Source organism: Stylophora pistillata, chromosome 11 (assembly GCF_964205215.1).
Source record: "Stylophora pistillata chromosome 11, jaStyPist1.2, whole genome shotgun sequence".
Classification (NCBI taxonomy): domain Eukaryota; kingdom Metazoa; phylum Cnidaria; class Anthozoa; order Scleractinia; family Pocilloporidae; genus Stylophora; species Stylophora pistillata.
This window is the reverse complement of record NC_142529.1, coordinates 14,603,746-14,627,397: the sequence shown is the minus strand read 5'-3', so window position 1 is coordinate 14,627,397 and position 23,652 is coordinate 14,603,746. Positions and strand designations below refer to the sequence as shown.

General features: G+C 37.8%; 4 protein-coding genes across 6 annotated transcripts in view; 3 read left to right on the top strand and 1 right to left on the bottom strand.

The window, feature by feature from the left end:
- The window catches only part of LOC111319115 (inactive tyrosine-protein kinase 7), a 344,836-nt gene that overhangs the window by 144,278 nt on the left and 176,906 nt on the right, over window positions 1–23,652 (top strand). The window lies entirely within an intron of this gene.
- The window catches only part of LOC148720188 (matrilin-1-like), a 208,818-nt gene that overhangs the window by 78,407 nt on the left and 106,759 nt on the right, over window positions 1–23,652 (bottom strand). The window lies entirely within an intron of this gene.
- On the top strand, window positions 9,645–14,195 carry LOC148720198 (uncharacterized). The gene is made up of 3 exons (XM_088739689.1): window positions 9,645–9,867; window positions 11,845–13,372; window positions 14,089–14,195. Exons 1-2 carry the CDS (start codon window positions 9,718–9,720, stop codon window positions 12,484–12,486), a joined length of 792 nt encoding a protein of 263 aa, XP_088595815.1. The 5' UTR covers window positions 9,645–9,717; the 3' UTR covers window positions 12,487–13,372; window positions 14,089–14,195.
- LOC148720197 (tyrosine kinase receptor Cad96Ca-like) lies at window positions 16,310–23,508 on the top strand. 2 transcript variants are annotated; one of them, XM_088739674.1, is made up of 11 exons: window positions 16,310–16,423; window positions 17,104–17,208; window positions 18,606–18,796; window positions 19,180–19,296; window positions 19,426–19,610; window positions 20,385–20,504; window positions 20,816–20,892; window positions 21,005–21,045; window positions 21,525–21,621; window positions 21,979–22,075; window positions 22,446–23,508. In XM_088739674.1, the coding sequence occupies exons 2-11, from the start codon at window positions 17,177–17,179 to the stop codon at window positions 22,596–22,598; spliced, it is 1,110 nt and encodes a 369-aa protein (XP_088595800.1). In that variant the 5' UTR covers window positions 16,310–16,423; window positions 17,104–17,176; the 3' UTR covers window positions 22,599–23,508. The 2 variants fall into 2 exon arrangements, with proteins under 2 accessions (XP_088595800.1, XP_088595799.1); XM_088739673.1 differs by lacking the exon at window positions 16,310–16,423 and having other exon boundaries at window positions 16,901–17,208.

Here is a 23,652-nt window from a genome sequence, read left to right as displayed (position 1 = left end):
AAATAATCAACCACTCTTCTTCTATAATTCATTTTTTTTTTAGATTAGCTTTGCATAGCTTTACATAGTTTCCATGTGCTTAAGGAATCATACACATCACATGCTCGGAAGCACTGTAAGGATAATTATTACACGACTCGGGCAGTCAGAGGGCCAATAACTAAAATCAACCAATGAAAATGCCCTATTGCTGGTCAATATTCTCTCAGTATTGGACCGGGCACTGTCCTGAATGGTCCCGAATGATACAGCACTTGTGTCCCTTTGAACTTCAGTCGTATAATAAATCTCTTATTAACCAGGCTTGCTCAGGACCGTACTGGAAGAATATTGGCCCTCGGCCTTTTTTGTACGGACTGAGCGCAGCCCGGTCCGTACTGTCAAGACCTCGGGCCGATATTCTCCCAGTACGGCCCTCCCGCTTGGTTAATAAGATATATTTATGATCCCCATCAGTAATATTACATCATATCCCCACACTGAGAACATCATTATGAAACATTCCTATTTGACTTGTAACCATTTTTTTTTTCAAGGTGGCAAAATATATGTATATTGCTGAAACTTGTTGAGAATTTCTTATTGACTACAACTAGCGTAGCCATACCAGTGCTCCCCTTCCCTGTAATAAGTTGGGCAAAGGACATCTGCATGGTGCTATCATTGTTCATGTTTGGGAATATCCCATCACTGATTTTTATTTGACTAGATGGGTACAGCAGTACAAGGCTAATTACAAGCTTTTGGTTACTCCTCATGATTTACTGTTAACTGGGAATTGACAGCTGACTTAATCTAATCAATTTTCTCCTGAACATTTTTTAACTTCATTTGTTCGACTCCAGAAAATACTTCTGATAATTTCCCTCCGACATTTCTAATTTAGAAGATTAATCATCATAATCATTATGTTCTTTACACCTCCATAAACACCCAATAAGAATTCTTTATTTATAACTCAGGCATGCAACTTCTGAATATAAGAAATCAAGTTTAGACGATAGTTGATTCATTCAAGGCTGTTGCAATATGAGAAAAGATAATGCAGTGCTTTATTCACATCGATTAAATTATATTATAATAATTATTTTACCTTACCGTAGTTTTGTTTCTTAAAAATTTATTTACTAGTAAGATGGTAATGTTACTTTGTGAATCAGGGAGTTAAATAAAGCAGAAGTTTTCTGTTAGCTCAGTACATTTTATGTTGCAGATGGCATTAAGTTAGTTAAGAACGAAAAGAAAAAGCAAAAATAAATAAAATGATTAGTGAGGGAAAAGCAGCTTAAAAAATAGACATACTACAAATAATTCATAATTGTAATGAGATATACTTGTTGGGAAAGTAAAACTATTGCTCAGAAATAAAATTACAGCTTCTCAGAAAAAAATTACAAACTAAGATGGAAAGTGAAAACTTCTTTATTATCATTATAATGGACATTTTGTACTTAAAGCATACCTCGGTTTATTCTTCCTCTAGTTGAGCCAGTCTTTGTACTTTTGGGGGCTTCAGTCCTATGCATGTTACAGTCGTGGGTTTTTTGGCCAACTATGATACATACAGTAACTAGTGGGGATAGGGTGGCCGTGCTACACGGGCATGTTTTGTCTTCCTTTCGGCGAATCTGACCGAAATGCCGTTGACATGCCCATTTATACGGTTCAACCCACTGCTTTACAAACCTGATAGTGCAGCGTCCTCGGATCACCGCTTCAACCATTCAAAAATCGTCTCATTTTTAGCCTTGGTGCATAAGCTCTTTTATACACAAAACTTAATGCAGTAAATGGATTGAACCCGGGGGTAACATGTGAAGGTGTAGTCTGATCGTCCGGGTGAGTGTAGTCCTGAGAAGGACTGTTGTCGGTGGTAGTGACTGACGTTTCGACAACCTGTGCGGAAGTCATCATCAGAGTCAAGTGAATGAATGAATGAATGAATGAATACCTTTATTTAAGTGTCAGACTAAAATAGCAGTACATAACCACTAAATGGGGACACTACAAAATAAATTAAAAATGACTAAATCCATATATTAATTAAAGTTACAATGCTAATTGAGCTAAAAATACTAAGATTGGTTAACATGCTAAAATATTTACAATATGTACAAGATAAAATTTACATTAAAAACTTTTTTACATTAAGTACTGCATAAAATACAGTTGGTACAGTAATTATGGGTCAGTAAAGTATTTAGATCAATCTTACGGATATTTATCTTGAAAGATAATAATGTTGGCAGATCTCTAATGTTCTTAGGTACAATATTCCATAACTTAGGTCCAGTATATCTGATAGAGTGCTTACCATATGTTGCTGTATTAAATCTAGGAATAACAAATTCTTTGCTACGTAGGGCATATTTCGTATCAGACCTCCGAAATAGGTCAGCAATATACTTAGGACATATATTATTCTTGACCTTGTACATGAGAGTAGCCATGTCCTGTAACCTTCTGTTATGTAAAGTACATAGATTAGCCATACCCAATAGTGTGTTATAACTTGACGTTTTGTCGCAATATATGGCTCTAAGTGCCCTTTCCTGTATGCGTTCCAGTTTTCTGCTGTCACTAGCACGACAGAAGTGCCAAACAAGATGAGAGTAAGTTAAATAAGGAAGAATGGCAGCTTTAAACAATTGCAACTTGGTGCTAGTAGGTATTAAGTTTCTGAGTCTCATTAAGACTCCTACACGTCGGCTGCTTTTCTTACAGATTGTAGTAATATGTTCAGCAAATCGGAGATTATTGTCTATTGATACTCCAAGCAATTTCAGGCAGGCAGTTGATTTAACTTCTACGTCTCCAATAACAATTCTCATACTATGATCACATTTATTACCAAGTGTTAAGGTTCGATACTTGTCGAAGTTTCCTTTAAGGAAGTTGGAACTGTACCAGTTGGAAGCTACTTCAGCACTTACTGTCAGATTAGCATGAACATCAGCTAGATTACTGCTCATATCATAAAACTGGTGGTCATCTGCATACATATTAAGGTTTGTATTAATGTCATAAGTTAGATCATTCTGAAAAATGTTCCATAATAACGGCCCAAATGCAGATCCCTGAGGGCATCCCCTTGACACCCTCTCCCAGGAGCTCACTACTGGTCCCAGTTTAACTCTGTTGAAGCGATCAGTAAAATATGAGTTCAGCAGTCTGATACTGTTGTCGTTAACACCATAAGCCTTTAGTTTAGCCAACATGAGAGGATGATATAGAGAATCAAATGCTTTACTCATGTCTGTGGAGAGGACTCCGACAATTTTGCGTTCATCCAAAGCCATTTTCCAGTTCTCGGTTAATGACAATAAAGCAGTTTCACAGCTGTTCCTCTTCCTATATGCTGTTAATTTATCACATAGTTTATTATCAAACCCATGACTTAGTTGCTTGCTGAGTAGCTGCTCAAAGATTTTGTTAACTGTGACTTGCACAGTTATTGGACGATAGTTTTCTTTCTCATGGGGATCTTCCTTCTTAAAGACTGGTGTCCACTCTCCTTTCTTCCACATTGTAGGCCACTCACAACAGGTAATACATGAATTATACAGTGTAGTCAAGGGTATTGATAAAGTGAATGATTGTTGTCAGTAGAATGTTCTTATTCCAGTTCGTGTGAAATGATCGGTTGGTTTTGCCGTGATGTTATTGGCTGTAAGACTCAAGTGACGTAAGTTGGTCGTGATTGGTCTGTTTCGATCTGTCGGTAAAGTTACGTTCTTTTTCGGTCGTTTGTGATGTTTATGTCGTGAATGAGTCGTTTGTATGGAGCGGGTAGTTGTTGACATCTGTTTAGGGGAGTCTGTTCTAAGTTAGTAAACCAGCTTTCCAGAGTCAGTCGTTGAAAATAGTCAGTGCTGTAGGTTAGGCATTGCGCAGAGTCCCAGTCAATGTTGGGGTTGGTAAGTCGATGGTGTTCAGCAATGTGATTGCTGACATCACCTTTCCTCGTCGCCCGTCTGTGTTCAGTCAGTCTTGTTGTGAGGTTTCTGCCAGTCTCACCGATGTAGGAGGCTTGGCAGTCGGAACAATTGATCTTATAAACCGTTCCCTGTCTGTTCCTCGGTTCGTCTTTGTCTTTAACGTTGGTTAGTAACTGACGTAGTGTGGTGATGGGTTTGTGGGCGACGCGGATATTGAAGGGTAGTAAGATGCGCGAGATGTTTTCAGACATGCCTTTTATGTACGGTATGGTTGCGGTGTCGTTTGTTTCGGTAGTGGTAGTGGGTCGGTGAGTGTTTCGTCGGATGAAGTCGTTGTCGTAGTTGTTCTTCGTAAAAACACGGTGAAGGTATTTGTTCTCGTCGGATAAGCTGTCTCGAGTCGCTACAAAGCCACAACTATCAGAACTCTTAACACGACGCGCACAACTAGTATGCGACTCGACAGACAGCTTATACGACGAGAACAAATACCTTCACCGTGTTTTTATACTATCTCCACTAAAGCAAAACCTGCATTGGTAACTTATTTTCATCATCGAATCACTGACTCATGTTGTAAACTTCACCTGTTATCTTCCAATGAACCACAATTTGTCACACGAAACCCATTTTTCTTTTCTCAAAACACGGAAATTTATAGCAAGATCGAGTTTAGCCCATTGACACTTACGTGTTACGCGATCCAACACGTGCGTACGAAAAGTCAAAATTTTGGAGAAAGCAAGAAAGCAAACAATGCACAGTAAATTTTAAAAATCATTTTCTCCAAAAAACAAGCTCCAGTGAAAGAAGACTAATTAAAGAACTTATTTTCGTCGAAAAAAGCGATAGGTGCAGATTTCGATTTCTCTCAAAAATCAAGATAAAAGATAAAAATGGCATATGGTATTACGTGGACTGGACTGGACTGGACTGGACTAGTAAAACGTGGACTAGTAAAGCGCGGACTAGTAAAACGCGGACTAGTAAAACGCGGACTAGTAAAACGCGGACTAGTAAAACGCGGACAAGTAAAACGCGGACTAGTAAAACGCGGACTAGTAAAACGCGGACTAGTAAAACGCGGACTAGTAAAACGCGGACTAGTAAAACGTGGACTAGTAAAACGTGGACTAGTAAAACGCGGACTAGTAAAACGCGGACTAGAAAACGCCAACAAAAAAAAAAAAACAATTTCATACGAAGGCGATCATAAGACTTAATGGCAAGCCAATTTAGTAAGTGACAATCCCTGTTTGACTTTTAAGCTGCAAATGGGTTTGACATGCGCCAGATACAAACGAATTTATAAGTTTAGGCTAAGAAAGAATTTTATTCAGCACCAGTTCAAAATTCTAAAATACACTTTCGTCGTAAATTTCACGGCAGAAACGCAGAAATTCGATGAATAACAGTCGCATTAAATCTCCTTGTGTCTAGGTAGAAAGAGTCTCATTGACTTCAGCTTTTCGGTGGAAGAAACACCGATTTACACACGCCATTACAGAAAACAAACAAGCAGACTGACAACTCCCGGCCAAAACACATATTTGCATTCACTTACAATTTGACTTTCCGTGAAATTTTAAAACGGAACAGAGGTAAATCTTCGAAGATTAATCGTCGTTGGAAATAAAAAATACTTTCCGTAAGATCTCTAGCTGTTTTTCTTTTTAGGAGAAAATCGTCGCATGATAATTTAACTCGTGTGTGTTTGTCATACCAGTACTGCTGTTTCTTCAAAAGCGTATGTTTCTTTCTTCTTCAATTGACAGGTGTCACATCGTCACAGTTGCTTATGAAAAAAATGTTTCTGCGAAAACATCCTCTTTAACTTGAATAACGCTTGTTTTCTTTATAACTCACTCGCCATCAAATTGTGAAGTTCAAGGAGGATTTTCCCGTAATTAAACTCGTAATTGTAGCCCTAAATCATTCGGGTTCTTTTAACAATCATTGTTTTTATGCGTTAGAAAAAGATAAAAGTGTTATTCACCAGCATAGGTCGGTCCGTAATGGGAACTTCTGAACTGTTCGTATATTTCGGAACTGTTCAAAAATTGGTGTAGCATCCTGGATTCTTTAAGGCTCGGGTCGCATTACGACCGAATTGTTTACTCTAGGGATTAAACTCTGTCAACACAAGCATTTTCTAATGCGACCCAATTTTTGCGGTTTCCTAAAAGTTTCAAAATTCTAACAATCATCCAAGACGCCGGTGTACCTGGGTGGGGCTGACCGATTTTGCCAAATTCTTTTGAAACGAAAGGACCCGCGTCCGTTGCGGACAAAGTTGTCATTTGTGCGTGCGTGTGAAAAAAGATAAAAACCAAAAAGAGCGGGAAACACATATTTTCATTCACTTACAATTTCACTTTCCGTGACATTTTAAAACGGAACAGAGGTAAATCTTCGAAGATTAATCGTCGTTGGAAATAAAAGATACTTTTCGTAAGATCTCTGTTTTTCCCTTTACGAGAAAATCGTCGCATGATCAGTTAACACGTGTGTGTTTGTCACACAAGTACTGCTGTTTCTTCAAAAGCGTATACTTCAATTGACAGGTGTCACATCGTGACAGTTACTTTTCAAAAAAATGTTTGAAAATTTGTTCGGAAGCCTTTTAACTATCTTTACACTGACAAATAAAAATATTTCGGCGAAAGCTTTCTCTTTAATTTGAATAACGTTTGTTTTCTTTATAACTCACTCGCTATAAAATTGTTCAGTTCAAGGAAGATTTTCCCGTAAATAAACTCGTAATTGTAGCCCTAAAATCATTCGGGTTCTTCAAATTAAAGAGAAAACTTTCAACGAAAGATTTTTATTTGTAAAGGTAGTTAAAAGGCTTCCGAACAAATTTTCAAACATTTTTTGGAAAAGTAACTGTCACGATGTGACACCTGTCAATTGAAGCATACGCTTTTGAAGACACACCAGTACTTGTGTGACAAACACACACGAGTTAATTGATCATGCGACGATTTTCTCGTAAAGAGAAAAACAGAGATCTTACGAAAAGTATTTTTCATTTCCAACGACGATTAATCTTCGAAGATTTACCTCTGTTCCGTTTTAAAATGTCACGGAAAGTGAAATTGTAAGTGAATGCAAATTGTGTTTTGGAGTCGTCAGTCTGCTTGTTTGTTTTCTGTTACGGCGTGTGTAAATCGGTTATTCTTCCACCGAAAAGCTGAAGTCAATGAGACTCTTTCTACCTAGACACAAGGAGATTTAATGCGACTTTTATTCATCGAATTCCTGCGTTTCTGCCGTGAAATTTACGACGAAAGTGTATTTTAGAATTTTGAACTGGTGCTGAATAAAATTCTTTCTTAGCCTAAACTTATAAATTCGTTTGTATCTGGCGCATGTCAAACCCATTTGCAGCTTAAAAGTCAAACAGGGATTGTCACTTACTAAATTGGCTTGACATTAAGTCTTATGATCGCCTTCGTATGAAATTGTTTTTTTTGTGGTTGTCGTTTTACTAGTCCGCGTTTTACTAGTCCGCGTTTTACTAGTCCGCGTTTTACTAGTCCACGTTTTACTAGTCCGCGTTTTACTAGTCCGCGTTTTACTAGTCCGCGTTTTACTAGTCCGAGTTTTACTAGTCCGCGTTTTACTAGTCCGCGTTTTACTAGTCCGCGCTTTACTAGTCAGCGTTTTACTAGTCCAGTCCAGTCCAGTCCAGTCCAGTCCAGTCCCTGCAATACCATATGCCGATAAAAATCGCTAAATATTTTCGCATGTGTGCAAATGAGCCCGTGGATCATATTTCAAACGGGAATCTGCAAATTTGTCCGTGAGCGAAGAGATCTCGAGTTCCATGGAATCAATTAATAAGGAGGCAAGACTAAACTGGCCAAGAAATATTTCGGAACGACAGATTTATTCAAAACAGTTTTTTGATTTGCTGTTATAAGCGAAAACGTGCGAATTTCTTACGTGTGTAAAGCCCACGCAGTAAAATTCATCATGCTAAGATCGTTGTTTACTTGCCTTCATGGCCAGAAATTGCGCTGCGTTACGTTGAAAATTCTGAAAAACTTTGATTTGACGCAAAATCCTCTATTAAACACTTTTTTAACACATTGTTGCTCAAACATAATATTTACTGTACCCTGGCTCCAGAGGTTTCTCTTTTTTCTCTCCTTTTTCTCCCTGTTTACAATCCTTTCGATTTTTTCGGCTCCGAGAAAAAGAGAAGCTGCTACATAGCTCGGCCAATCTCGCTGCTTCGTAGCCCGAAAGGATTGTAAACAGGGAGAAAAAGAGAAACCCAACGCTTTCCACCAGAGGTTTCTCGCTCGCGGCTCCGAGAAAAAGAGACGCTGCTACACAGCTCGGCCAATATCGCTGCTTCGTAGCCCGAAAGGATTGTAAACAGGGAGAAAAAGAGAAACCTCTGGAGCCAGGGTATATTTACTGGGCCATCGAATCGTCAAACTGTCGCTAGGCCCTGCTTGAAGTCAGCGCACGGTGAAAGCATTTGGCTAGGAACAACTTTTTACATAGGCTGTCTTTTTGTTTGAAGTCAGCGTACGGTGAAAGCATTTGTGCTAAGAAAAACTTTTTACATAAGCCGTCTTTTTCGCTACAATTCTTTTAATGTGTAGTCTCCCTCGCAGCCGTTTTTAGTCTCGTCACGCAACGCTCCTCCCCACAAACGGCTGCTCACATTCGAACAACATTCCATTCCTTTTGTTGTCTTTGCACCAATGAGATCACTGATATTGTTTCTTATGTGACCAATCAGAGCACAAGAGATTGTAATAAATATGATTATTCCCGCGTTTTCAAATTCTGCATTTCATCGTAGTTTCTTGATGGAGGAAAGCCGAAAAAGGTTTTGGAAAGTGATCGTTGTTTTATTTGTTCCACTTTAGTTGAGAAAAAAGAAAAAATTTATGTTTTCGGAAAAAGTTCTTTTGATTTTCCGGCGATTTTTAGTTCCTGTCTGGATGTGAATGTGAGCTGCTATTCAGCGACCAGCAAGTTTTCAGTTTGTAAAGCTTGCTACCGACGATTGATCAAGTTCAAAAAGGCCTCTGGTCATCTTGAAGAGCTCAAAGATGAATTGAAGGGAATCTTCAGGATCGCGAACTTCCCAGAACGAAGCGCTTATTGAAGGTTGAGAGCGACGGTGGAGAAATCCAAGCTTCGTGCCGTGGGAAATCCTGGAAATGTTTACAATTCGATCCGATCAGTACCACTTGTACTTCTACAAATGCTACAGCCAATTCTAGTATTTCTACCGCGATCAGCCAACAGATACGTTATACTCCGTCAAGATTTCATATTGGCTCTATTGGTGTGTCTCCTATTCGAAGTCATCCAAACGGACTTGTGCCAGAAGCTTTCCCTGGTCAACCGGCGGTAAGAGCCCCGTGCGAAATTCCTCAACCGATACTTACTTCTACTCCAATCGCCTCAAAAGCTGCTTCCAATCATCGTACTAACACTAGTGAAACTTCAAAGACATTTTTGAGCGTCCAGTATCCTAGTAAAACTATGAACAAAACCCTCTGTGGAAGCTATTAGACCATTGGGAAGACTTTGGCACACGGCGTACCTTCACAGATCGCAAATGCCGTGATGAAAAGTCCAACGCTTAGAAATCACGTCATTGAAAGTGTATTGAAAACTTTTTCCAAAGAGGTAGCGGCGTTGTGCTCAAAAAAGAATCCTTCAATTTTAAGAAGATCTGGCCAAATTCGACTTGCAACTTCTCTGCAACGAGTGGAAAGAGAGGGCTCCACTGTTCTACTCGTTCTTGATGACTTCTGCAGCAAACAAAAGGACCAAAGAGTGTTCTTGGTTTTCAAGCATTGCCATAGCAGGGTCAGTACTTTTAAAGCAAAGGAGTGAGAAAATGGATGCAACTGCTTCGGTGCTTGGCGTACTTCTTAAGTCAAAGTCAGTCGAGGTAAGTTATAGTAGTTATTTTATTGCGTAATGCCTGATGGAATATGTGTACGGTTCCATACCGGAAGTGCTAAATTAAGTGAGATGTAAGTCTCTTTCATGGTCGATACGTTTTAAGAAAAACCGTCTGCTTACATATAATAAATAAAAATCTTCCCAGTTAGACGCGACGGAAATATTACCGGCACGCTGGAATGCAGGAACTTAGTCTCCCTCGCAGGCGTTCCGTGAGACTAGAAACTGCTGCGGGGGACACTAGCAGGGAATGCAACCCGGTGATATTCGCTTTAAATTTATACATAAAATATTGCAATGCAATACCAAAAAGTGGTAACGTATTAAAATTGCTGTATTTAAAGCGAACATAAAACCACAATTAATTAGCTAAGTTCAGCTTATGTTGATGTATCAAACATGGAAAAATAAAAAGATACAAATATTTTTGAAGGGGGGGATGACTCCATCAGTTAAATACAAATAATGAATTTATGTAAGCACTAAAAATAGTCATAGCCCTGTCATATTTACTGAAAAATGTATTATAGTATGACATAAACCTAAAATAACAATACAAACCACCCGCAGTTACAATAGAAAGGGCATTTTTATGACAACTTTATTGTCTACAATTTACTTATAGAATTCTTGCCATGTTTTGTTTCTTAATATTCAAATTATTATTCCTTCATGAAAACTTAAGTGATAGAGAAAACCAAAAAGAAACAAAAATGCCATGTTCAGATTCGACTCGCCAGTTTTTGTTTTGTTTTGTTTTTTTATTTTTTAATAAAAGTTAACAAGCCATCTTGTGGTTTTACAAGTAACATGCTATCAAATATTCCTCTCAAAAAGTATCTTTTCTAATTACTTGTTTACGGCGAGATAAAAAGAACCTTTTTCGCTTATACATTTTGTTTTCACAATATAGAACATGTGATGATACTCAGGAGATTTGATCCTTTGTTTTCTTCATTGAAAAGAGTACATGCAAGCATGAATATGTCTGCACATACTCTTTTTAATGAACAAGACAAAGGATCAAATCTCTTGCGTATCATCACATCATCTTGTTATGAGGATCGCATTATTTTTACTGAATCTGTCACGCAATCCCAGACTTTTCTAGAATTATCTATAATCTGTAATATTCTAGAAACTTCTTTCATGTGACTCGGCAGTTTCCAAAAATAGTACAACTTGTAATACACTATAAATAGTAATAGAACATTCTAGATAACTAAAGTAAATGTATAAAAGCTGGCTTGTGAGAAGTACAAAGGAGACTTGCCCGAGGGCTTACCCTCGTGGCTTGCTGACTGAACTTGTGGAAGCTATGATGTGACGAGGCTATGACCTTTTGACCTTGCGATATCCGGAGAGAAGAAAGAGATGAAAAAGACGATAGCCGAGAAGGGAAAAAGATAAAGAATACAGAGTTCGCTATGAAGTCCTCCGAAAGAATTTGTGTGCACGGAAGGAAAGTCATGAATGAAGAAAGCCAAGCGCTGTGGTCTTCTGTCGGCGAATGTTGCAATTGGAAGTTGATGAAGACGACGATCACACGGCATGAAGGATTGCAAGCCTGCTTTATGAACTGCTTAACTTAATCTATAACCTAAGTCAATTAAACAATGTAAAACTAATTAAATAATAGTTAAAATGGGTAACTGCTTGTTGTTACATTTTTGTTGCGTGCCATATATCGTACTCGGGAGTTTATTTTCATATATGCTTTGTTAGCGGACATTTCTTGGTCATTTGTGCACATAACAATCTGTATTGGGAAAACAAAATATACAAGCAGAAAAGGTCTATTGCTGTAAGCTGTTGACAATTTATATTATTTAACCTCTTTAAAGAAAGCTCATAAAATATATCACATTTGTCTCATGGGTTACGTTACATGAACACTTAACAGGTTCACTTTATTTTGTGTAGGAAAGATACACAGTAACCTATGTACATATTTGCTCAACAGGCTACTATCTCCAGATTTAACAAGATGAAACTGACTAATGCAAATTTCAGTATCCTGAGAAAACTTGATGAGCTGGGTGAGAACCATGATGTAGATATTGTCCAAGCAAAACAGCAAATTTCAAACCTAAACAGAAATTTGAAGACTGCTCTAGAGAAATGCAATGCTGTTGTTTCAAGACATGCTTCCCACACCCACTGTTCTACTAAATGTCATGATGAAATGCAGTCAGCTTTGAGGGAGAAATGTGAGCTGAAAAAGGCAGCTCACCCTGGCTTTGTCATCTCTTTTGACAACTTGGACATTCACTTGGATCGAAAGAACAGGACTATGGAGTCACAGAACAAGGACTTCCACTGGGTAAACCAGCAGATGGTTAAGAATAGAGTTTCTGGGGCCATGCTTGATTCTTCAGCGCCAAAGGCAAATCTGCTTTATGTTTGTAATTTGAAGTTTTTGCCATCAATGGAGGATCAAAAATGTCAGAGGCTTAATTACACCATCCTGTGTTCAAGAATATTGGTCAATTACTTTGATGTTTTAGCACCTTTGGCTGATGCCTGCATCCAACATATTCTACATAAATATTCAAATGAATTATCCCAGAAAACCAAAAGGGTTTGTTTCAGATCAGTCATATAAGAATCATCACAGAAGTACATGTATTTCATTCAGCCATATGATACAATTTCATGGTACGATTTATGTATGGTACCCTAAAAACGGCTGCGAGGAAGACTATTCAATGTGCGGAGCAACTTCTAAAACTGAAGGCTTTCTTGCTTAACCTCTTCGGTTGCCTAACAACTCTTTCCGTGCTACTGTGCCATATCGCACAACTTTAACACGCTACGAAGCGTGTCATTTAACACGCTGTTGAAAATAAAAGATTGAGGGTGTTAAGATGTGAAAAACAAAAGCTACCGTGACACTCTTTGTTTCCTTGTTAATAAATGCGCATATGCGTGTCACATATCACGCTTGGCGTGGCGTGTCATCGCACACGTGCCCGTGTTATCACCATTATGCTGGAAATCCTGTGGAGGGTCTTTTCAAACATGCTCCAACAAAGCTGAATTTTCTTTTAAACAAAAGAAGACCACTTTCTGATGCTCTTTCAGACCAAACTGACGTTTGGTCTGTCCGATATACTCAAATACAAATGGCTATACCAAAGCATTTCTCTGTAACTGCCTGAAACCAGTCGCAACTAGTAACTACTCATGATGAGAAGGAACCAGCGACTGGTTTTGCTGTTATTCCTCACATCCAGGTGTTACAGAGCCCATCAAGAGAAGTTTGAATAACCATAAGGTTAAAGTGGTTCAAAAACTTTTTCAGACTTTGTGGCATATTTTTGCCAAACTTAAGGATCCTGTTACAAAAGAACAACAAACTGTTAAAACATTTGAAGATGAGAACATCATTTTAATTTGAAATACAGCCTCCCTGTTAGCTCAATGGATAGAGCGCTGGACTGTTGTGCGGGAGGTCGAGGGTTCGAGCCCCAGCCAAACCAACACTTAAGGTCTTAAAATAATTGAGAAGAATATGCTACCTTACTATAACATCAAGAAATGGTTAGACATTCTAGTCTTCTTAGATAGGGAGAAATAAATGGAGGTCCCGTCTCCTGCAGGGTTAGGGGTAGGAGATGTTAAATTTCCCATGCACGAGATTACTGTGTGATGGATGTTCTCCCCTGGGGAGGGATGGGTGGGTTTCACAATGCCCCATTTAAACTAGCTATCTGCTAAACTGGGCCACCCTGTATAAATATTCGTAAATACAAATACAAATTTCGGATGCTTCTTGCTCTGGCAATGAGTTGAAACTTATATCTCACGTTCACATAAATGGAAATTAAGTCAAATGTCCCACAAGGCTATGCTCTAAGAAAAATTGAAGGGAGCCCAGTGCTCAGAAACTGTGAAATCCAGGGTGCCTAGCATATGGTTTTTATGAAAAAACTAAGATTCCTGAGTTGCCCAAGAGCAAAAGTAAGGTGCCTGGAGCCACTGGGTGCTGTTAGGCCACAGCCCTGTCCCAGGTAAATGGCATGGATATGGCAAAAGTTTTTTTTACTCCTGAGTCAACTAAGTAACATATTGATAGCACCTGCAGAACGAAATTCTTAAAAGTTGCTGACTTGTTATTTGTTTGCAGTGTTTACATCCAAGCTCAAGATACCAATGTACCTGTGAAGATAATCTCATCGTCACTTTTTTAAATTTTGCATTTTAGTTCCACCACAGTTAAATTCTGGACTCAAGAATCGTTCAGTTACATTGAACTCCACATTTACAACACCTTGTTTTGTAAAGGGCAGTCCTCCAGTATCTGTCAATTGGAGCAAGGATGGAGAAGCTCTTGGCAACAACAACACGTTAATTATTAAGCACGTGACTTTTGATGATGAAGGTTTCTATGAATGTGTCTCTGAAAATTTGGCTGGAAAAGCTAACTCATCCTTCTGGATTGATGTTACTGGTAAATCAAAATAATTTTATTAATATTTACAAACTGCACTCTGTAAGCTCATGATATAGAGCCCTGAACTGCCATGCGTCACGTCGAGGGTTCAACATTAGACCAGACCACCACTGAGGATCTTTAAATAACTTAGGAGAATGTGCTTAGTGTGCTATGATATTAGCGAATGGTTAGACATTCTAGTATTCATGGATAAGGCCAATAGACTGTAGGCCCTGTCTCCCTCATCTTCTCTGTACTGGTTAGCATGGGGACATTAAAGAACTCAAGAACTTCTCACAAAGAGTGCATGTAGGGAACGTAGCCCCCGGTGCTGTGGTCTGACCAGTCAGTACATGTAATTTTTTAACATGCTTTTGTTCATGCTAGATATTTAAATAGGATTTTTACAAACCAAGTTTATTCATTTGTTTTTAAGTTTGACTTTGATTTGCATGCTTCATGATATTTACAGTATTATGTAAATAATATACTAGATTACTCCTTTCATGTTAATAATATCATAGTAGATAATATATTAGACCACTCTTTTGATGTTATTACTATCATTGAGGGTTGAGGGAAGCTCACTCATTCAAAATATAATATCCTCTCTACCTATTCCCATTCACTGTGTGGAGGTGATTCTTTTAATTCTGGAAATATGTGTCGTTAGGGGACTCCAAATTTACTCTTACATCTAAATTACTGCCAAATTACTTGTGGTTGTTTGGTTTTATCTTAAGAACCTTGGTTGAAGATCATGCTGTTCTTTTTATTTTCAGTGTCTCCTCGGATTTTATTGTCTCCGGTAAACCAATCTGTTACTGATGGAGACCCTGTCAACTTTACTTGCAGTGCTTCAGGTGTTCCAACACCAAAAGTAACGTGGACATTTAATAGCCGTAAACTCCAATCGGGTATTAATAAAAAAAATTTTGATCGAGACTTATTCGTGGAATCATTCCTGGAAACGCCACGAACAACAAAGGAAATGGAAGGAACATACAAGTGCACAGCAGAAAACAAAGCAAATACAACAAGTTCTTCCGCAACACTTCAAGTTTTTGGTAGGTTGAATAATAATTATAATAATGATAATGATAATGAGGATAGTGATAGTGATGATGATGATGATGAGTGTAATAATGGTAATAGTAGTAATTGAAACTTAATAGTATTAGGGTAATGATGATGATGGATCCTCTTTAACGATTATACAATTCTTTCTTCTTTGATGTTATCTCCTTTGCTAATGGGTAAAATATGAGGTGTAAATGTTGGCTAGTCTGAAGGTTGACCAAAAATAACTGACACTGTGTTGAGACTGGTTCTTATAACAATTGTTTTGAGATGGAGATACCCCTGGAGTCTTAATACCGCTGGAAATTCTCCAAGAAAATTTAGTCAAAGAGTCGAAGTACTAACTTGGGTGTAAGGTATCTGGGAAAAATACTGTAATGAGTTGTGAGAAGCATAGTTGTTGTGCAGGCACCATTAACCAATTATTGTTTGAGATAACTTTTTTATATGATCACTTTGACAGTTTGTCATGGTCACTCTGATCATTTTAATCCAATAGATTTTTATCACTGCAAAGATTTGTAACATTGAATAGCACATTATATGTCATGAGAATATTAATAGCAACAAAGGGCTGGGTCTGGGGTTACTAAGAAGCATCTTGGAAATTCCGTTTGGGGTTTGCTTTTGGACTGCTTCGTGTCCATGATAATTTTTGCCCTACTAAGGTATTGAGAGTAAGTTTTTTCCATAAAAAAAATTGAGATTTGTATACATGTACATTATCTCTTTTTCAAAACAGGAAAACCAACTGCGGAATTGAGCCCAAAACCATATCCAACCCTCACTTCAGGTGATAAGCTTAGGTTAATTTGCATTGTCAACAAAGCAACAGTAAATATCACTTGGAAAAAAGATGGAGACCAAATAAAGAAGAGAGCCAACATCTTTATGCAATCGGATGAGAAAAAAGGTTACCTGCATATTGCAAAGGTTGTGGAGGAGGACAGTGGTGTATATTCCTGTGAAGCTCGTAACAGACTAGGAAATGTGGACGGCTCCAATGTGACAGTAAATGTCAACCGTAAGCTGGCATTATTGTAGTGTCCTAGAAACAATCTATTATTTAACAGCAAAGAATATTTCAACTTAAATGTAACCTGAAAGTTTTGCATTGTTTTAATCCTGCTGTCGGCTGCTTTTTTTTTTTTTTTTTCATTGTTGTTGTTGCTATTATTTTTTATGGTAAGTATGAGTTTCGAATGAAGTTTTGGGTCCTTAGCCTTTTAAATGCAGTAGAACCTAATTTTAGATACCGGTATAATCGTTTGCAGTATCATTTGTTTTCTACTGGGTAATGGGAATTGTTCTTCATCCAGTTTGCAAAAAGGCAGGTTATTTCTCACTATTATGGGGGGTTAAACCCTGCAATGGACTAGCAAGAAGGAGTAGAAATACTCCCAGGAGCTTCATGCTACGGAAACCAGAGTTAAGCGCCAGCCTGATGGGCCACTTTGATTGTAAACAGACTTCGCTTTATGGTTATTTTGTTATTTTTTCTACAACATAGTTTGGATTAACCCCTCTTGGAATGTCTGCCATACAAGTTAATATTAGCCATTTGTAATGAGCCAGAAAAACTCTAGCAAAAGAAAGAATCCAGGGAGGATGGGTAATACTGGGTAAAAACCTTTCCATTATCATGATCACATGTGCTAGCTTTGTCATTTGGCTAATGGCCATGTGTTTACCTTATACCAACAGCTGCAAGGAGTCCATCTCTGATGTGGTATTATATTGTTGGATCAATGGCTGCTGTCATTGCTATTTTGCTCGTATGCTGGTATTTTTGGAAGCGCCGAAGGACAGGTAAGATTCATTCTTCATATCTTGTCCTTGGTAACTTTTCCAGAGAATAGTTGTGTCAGAAGCAAAAATTGGACTTGTTTCTGCTTACTTTTACTTCACTCCATATTCCAATTGTTCTCTTCAATTTTGCTATTAGATAGGTATTAATATCATCTCGGTTTGCAGAAAAAAAGAAAATATTTTGGTTACTATTGGCATGTTTTTACTGTTTCTGATTTATAAAGTACCATAAACCGTTGATTACTTCTTGGCACAAAGAATTCTGAATAAACCACTGATTTCATTAACAATGAATTATTATTGTTATTGTTATTAACTGCTTTGTAGAAACTCCCTTCACCACCTAAGTGCGTAACATTTTTATTGAAATACTCAAGTTAAGGAGAAATTTTTCCTTCTTTATTTCTTTCTTGATTTATCATCTGAAACTACAGCCAATGCTATGGCTCTGTAAGTTAATCAGTTTACCTTTTACCTCTACTCGGTAAATTGGAATGTATTTGACTAAAAAACATATTGAAGTTGGGGTTTTATGTCATGTCAACCATTCCATTTTGAATGTTAAGAGCCACTGGCCATAAATATCGAGAATCAGTCCATGTTTGCAAAAGTTCGTAATTAATTTAATTTTTCCTAAAAGATCCTTTTGTTGAACCCTGGTGAAAAATTTTATCAAAAGTTCTATTGCGCTTTTCTTTCTCCGAAAAATCGAGAAGTTCAAAATACGCCTAGATGGCCGTTTCCCTCCCTCCCTGTGAAGCACTGAAAAGTTATGCAACTTTGGCCACTCCCAACGCCACAGGTTATTGCAATCCTGCTTTTAAATTTTGAGTGCGAGCAGATGATCCTTGTTTCTCTGAAAATAGGGATCTCTTAGCAGGTTATCACGTTTAAGTCTGAATAGTGATCCGTTGAAATAAAATACTTCGCGTCTTTTTCGTAGAGGTAAAGTATAGTTCAAATTCAATAATTCATTCATAATTTTTCATTGCGTAAGGGTGGGGGGGGGGAGGGGTGGAAACGGCCAGCTAGGTGTATTTTGAACTTTTCGATATTTCGGATCGACAAAAAAAAAGCGCGATAGAACTTTTTGATCTAATTTTCGACAAAGGTTCATTAAAAGGGTCCTTTAGGAAAAATAAAATGAATTACGAATTACGGCGGATTCTCAATATTTACGGTAAGTGGCTCTTACCTTGTCTGAATGTACGAGATATTCTGCAATTTTAGTTTTTCTGCACAAGAAAAGGTTGTTTTGCCAACTTCAGGGTGATTTTTATTCCGTAGATTAAAGAAATGGTCAATTAATTTAGAAACTCAAAACTTTTCCTTAGTTTGTTTTTTCTTGATCACATATACTTTGATTTATAATAGAATCTGATTTTCATAATATTTAGTCCTAATCCAGGGGAGGCAGTTGAGGTGGAGCTGTCGAATGTAGAAGTGGATGAATGGGAGATTGAAGTGAAGCGTGTTCTGCTTCAAGAGGTCATTGGGCGAGGGGCATTTGGAGCAGTGTGGAGAGCTCTTCTTAGTTCTCCAAATGGGAGGCCTGGAAATCGCACAGTTGCTGCTAAATGCTTCACACGTAAGATCCAGTCAACTATCTCTCAAATCACGTAGATAAATACTTTACTGCCAAGGGTGGCCTGTTTGGCACTTCCAATGGTTGTTTATCACGGGTCAACTAAGGCACTCTGAGAGATTCATGCAAAGTCATTTTTAATAATAACGAAAATAAAAGTTTCAGAAGAAATAAAGCATTTGAAGATAGCAAGCATGTGCTTCAATAGTAAAAAAGGATTCTATTGCTAATCAGTTCCATTTTGTGAGCGCCACAAACTGAGCTTCAAAGACAAAAATCCTAAAATCTGAGGTCTAAATCCTTACGCAAAGTTTTCTGTTGTTAACCGCGAGAAAATTCGTCAATAAGTTTTTCCCTGGCTATAAAGCATATCAATTTTATTGTAGCCACTGCAGGGGAGGAAGGAAGGAAATGTTTGATGAGAGAGATCGAGCTGGGAAAAATTCTCGGTGAAAGCAATCAGCCCAACATAGTGAAGTTCATTGGCTGCGTCACCAGACAAGGTATATATTCAGGTTAAGGCATAATTCTTGGTATATGCAGTTACATTTTGACAGAGTATGAGATCGTTACTTTTGTTTGTTTTCATTTTTTTTGTTGGATGTGTTTTTCCTTTTGTGTGTTATTTTAAGTTCATCCAATCCTTATCATGGAATACTTGCCTTGTGGTGACCTGCTTGGTTACATGAGAAAGTGCCGAGGAATTAAGGATCGGTATTATCTTGGAGAAGGAAGAGCTCAAGATTTGGACAACTACGACCTTGTGCTATTTGCAAAACAAATCGCCGCTGGTATGGTATTCCTTGGATCAAGGGGAGTAAGTAAACAATATGCTACTACATTCAATTTTGCCTCAAATAAATAGTAAGAATTTTTATACCTTTTGATTGTCCTGAATATCGATAAATCTAAATTAAACGACATTTTTGAAAGCAGGTTTGATTCTGAATGTTTCTGAAGGCCAAGGGTTCTTTCAGTATTGTTAATGGGTCATCTGATGTCACAGTGATTTTGGTATTTCTTTGGTCTGTAACGAAAACCCAAGGAACAATAGTTCTTACAGCCCGTTGTTATGGATAAGTATCAAGAGGACTTGTTTGCATGAACTTTCTGTTGAACCTTCTAGAATATTCTGTTAGGTTTTTGTTGTTATGATGTAATACTACCGAAATATTTGTATTGTAAGCTTCTGGAATGTTCCGGAATACTTTTTAAATGTATATAAGGACTCAGTCGTGTAGTAGGAGTTGTTACTGTTGTCGGAAAAGACCGCCTGTCTGAACGCTATACTAAGATAGAGAGAGCTGCTGTGGAAGACTTTTCATCTCAAGGAATTTAGGAGAAAACTTGAAGTTGAGGTAGTGGGGAGATAAGATATACACTGTAGTTTGTAGAGGGCTTAAGTAAGTTATTGAGGATAATTACTGTTAGAATTGTCTATTTGAGTCGCTCCTATTACACGTTGCGTAACAAAGTAGTTGAGTTTGTATGATTGTAATTTTTTCTGTCGGTTGAAGTTTACTGTAAAACCATCCAAACATCTACATAATCTTTCCTCTGGTTTACACTTTGGATCTTTTTCTTTTTGAAGATAATTCATCGTGACCTGGCAGCTCGAAACATCCTCCTTGATAACAACTATGTGTGCAAAGTGACCGACTTTGGCATGGCATATCAAAACTTCAAATATGGTCATGGAAATGCCAAAAAGGTAGAAGATCTTCTTTGTCTTACCTTTTTTACAGTGCCACTCGCAAACAAATTCCTAAGGTTAGCACTAACTCTGTTTAAAATTCGCCTTCACTGCAAAGATGGTCCCACGTTTTGCTATGCCACAGCAACTGAGTTTGTTGACTTTACTGTTTTTAAATTTATGACAACTGCTAAATTTTGACACTCGAAAGTCCTAGAAGGAGTGTACCGCCCACCTGAAGTGCCAAACAATTCGTAGTGTTTACGATTGTTTGCATGCAAAATGTCCTTTCTAATAAACCGGTATGATAGCACTGATTGTCGTTGCAGGGCCGTCTGCCAATTAAATGGACTGCACCAGAAATTTTGTTGGGAAATCTTGCTGGACTTTCCACCTTGAGCGACGTGTATGTATGACGTATAGTCTTGCACTGAGCAGCTCATCTATTGGGCTTTTTTATCTTTTACAAGTTAATATCCAACTCTCGCTTGGCAATATGTTTTTGAAATATTTTTCAGGTGGTCTTACGGAATCGTTCTGTATGAGATAGTTACCCTTGGTAAGTCAAACTATGTTCAATGACAAAGTAACGAATATTTATACATCCGGGCCGTCAATGTCTGAAAATGTTGTAAGTATCGTATGTGGAACTCGTTAGTCAGTGTCAATGCCTGTCAGACTCCAGTGGTCCAGTGAGCTGTAACAAATAAATTTGTTTTACCAAAATTGACTTCACTGATGACTCATGCTTAGATTGTCGAAGTTTCAATCTCTGTTGTTTCGGGACTTTCCTCGCTTTTACTGTCACACAAGACGGGTATCCTTTTGTGTGCGATTTAAAATGACAAACAACTCCCATTTTTTTACCAATTACGTAATAGAAAAGTGGTCATCAATTTCATTAAGTATCAGGTTAGGAAACACCTTTTTTTGAATGCTCTGATCAAGCACTAGAAGTGAATCTCTCTGATTTAAATCTCAATATTTTTTTAACAAAATATTCTGGAGTATCACAGGCACATTTTTATTCATTTACAGGAGGAATTCCTTATGACGGATGGTCAGAAGGCAACGTAGTTGCACAGGTGACACGTGGCTACAAACTTCCAAAGCCCGATCATGTTGATGATAAACTGTGAGTCTTGCTTTATCAAGTTATAAAACACTGTGGTTCATTTTAATCCCCCAATTGCCCCCTCCCCCCTCCCCTTCTTCGTGGAAAAACATTGACTTGAGTCTAATCTGATTTCTCCTCTCGTTATTGAACTCTTTTAATTAACTGAAAATAGTTAACAGTGGCCATTAGTTGGTTTTGTTAAGGGTTTTCTTTTCGCTTTCAAAGATTTTGAAAATATCAATTTCACGTTGTTCTAGCCAGACATTTCTTAACATTTAACCATTATATGGCAAAGACTTCAAGATTTCTGGGTTGATGGTCATCACTTAATTATTAAAACACAATCCTGTATTTACCTTCATTCCTTAATTGCAGGTATGCTATAATGAAAAGATGCTGGAATTTTAACCCCGACTTTCGTCCACCCTTTGAAAACCTTCGCAAAAGAATGGATACCTACCTTCGTGAAGAGGTTTGTAGCATGATTTGAACACGTCCTTCGCTTAGGGTTCAGTGATTACTAACCCCTTCCTGGACCACCGAAGGCTCCTGCTAGTGTAACGTTTCTTCCTATTTGTCTTAGTTTATCAATGTTATTTAATTTTTGACACAAAAACTCTCTTAAACATAAAGCGCGCTAACATTTCTCGTGCTAACGAACCCATCAATCTCCATCCCTCAACCCATTCCGTCTACTTACCTTCTCTTCCCAACCTTCTGTGTCTTTAAATCGAGGGTCCTTTCTTTACTTTGAAGTAGTCATTTTCATTTTCTACTTGACTTGACGTCAGAGAACATTGTTACGCTCATGAATAACCCTCTTTTATTGCTTACCCCTTTAGACATATCTGCACCTGCTCGACATGGGATCCTATGACACGACCAAATACTCCAGGGTTGAAGATCTCGGAGATGAAGATGCCGAGCCAAAAGCTCGAGCTACAACGAACGCCGCGGCAAAGAGATTGGGAAAATGGGCCAGCGATCGTCGTTAGACACTGTCATTTTGAATACTGCATTTTGAACCTGGCCGCTAGGATTTTGTAGTACATCAAGCATTAGAAAATGTGTATTGATGATAATGGTGATAATTTAAGGGTCTCGTTCTGTTAGAATAAACTAAAGCTGTGTCCTTAATGACAAACTTTTGAGTCAGTTTTTTAGTAAGTTGCAATTGATAAACAACTCAATTTAGATCCAGCTGATTGAGGCTAACTTAAAAAAAAGGAATAAGAAATTAGAAAACAGCTCTTTTATTTAATTTTCTGTATTAAACAAACTATTTACTCCTGTTATATCTGAAACAATACGAAGATTTGTCAGCAATGATTCTGAGGAAGTATTCCCAGTTGGTGATAAAGACTTGTAAAGATATTTAGTAGTTTAGTATTGATTTAGTCATGGAGCATAAACTACAACTAATGTATTTACCTTTCAGTTAAGTGTCATTTATCGATAAGATCATTGATTCGGTTACATATCTTGTAATGTAGTATTGCATGAGTCGTAAAAATTGTTTAAATTTTGATATCGGAAAACTATCAAGTGCATTGTTATTGACGTATTTAGCACAACCGTTTTGCTGTTATTGTTGAAAAGCTTTTTCATAAACGGAAAGAACCGTCTCAATAGAGTGTTGCTTAAATAAATTCTTTTCCTATTGTTTTCGACTCGTACAAGAAACAAAAAGCGATATTCAGAGGGGTTGTGGCTGATAGGAACACCTTTGTTATGATGTACACCTTTGTTATAATGTACCGCTCATTTGAAAATGGCCGGAAACTCTGTTAGAGCAAGGATGAGCGTTTTTTTCTGTACATTGTGGAAACACACTAAGCTTTTATTTTTAAATAATGTAAAGCACTCTGTATAATATCTGCAATAAAAGAGGCATATCCTATGAAATTTTTCACACTGTTATATTACTATTAAGCCACTCCAGATATACAAATCCTTGCCGGGCGTTCCTCACAGATGACGTTCCGAGGTCAACAATGACCCCACCTGGGTTGTTTTCGGTGAAAGTTGAGCGGACATTTTGAACTTATT

Coding starts and splice junctions, on each gene's coding strand:
- LOC148720198 (XM_088739689.1), top strand. CDS start 9,718: ATGACTTCTGCAGCAAACAAAAGGACCAAAGAGTGTTCTTGGTTTTCA. Junction 9,868..11,844: donor TTAAGTCAAAGTCAGTCGAG/GTAAGTTATAGT, acceptor TTTGCTCAACAG/GCTACTATCTCCAGATTTAA.
- LOC148720197 (XM_088739673.1), top strand. CDS start 17,042: ATGATCACATGTGCTAGCTTTGTCATTTGGCTAATGGCCATGTGTTTA. Junction 21,622..21,978: donor GATCATGTTGATGATAAACT/GTGAGTCTTGCT, acceptor CCTTAATTGCAG/GTATGCTATAATGAAAAGAT. Junction 22,076..22,445: donor ATACCTACCTTCGTGAAGAG/GTTTGTAGCATG, acceptor TTACCCCTTTAG/ACATATCTGCACCTGCTCGA.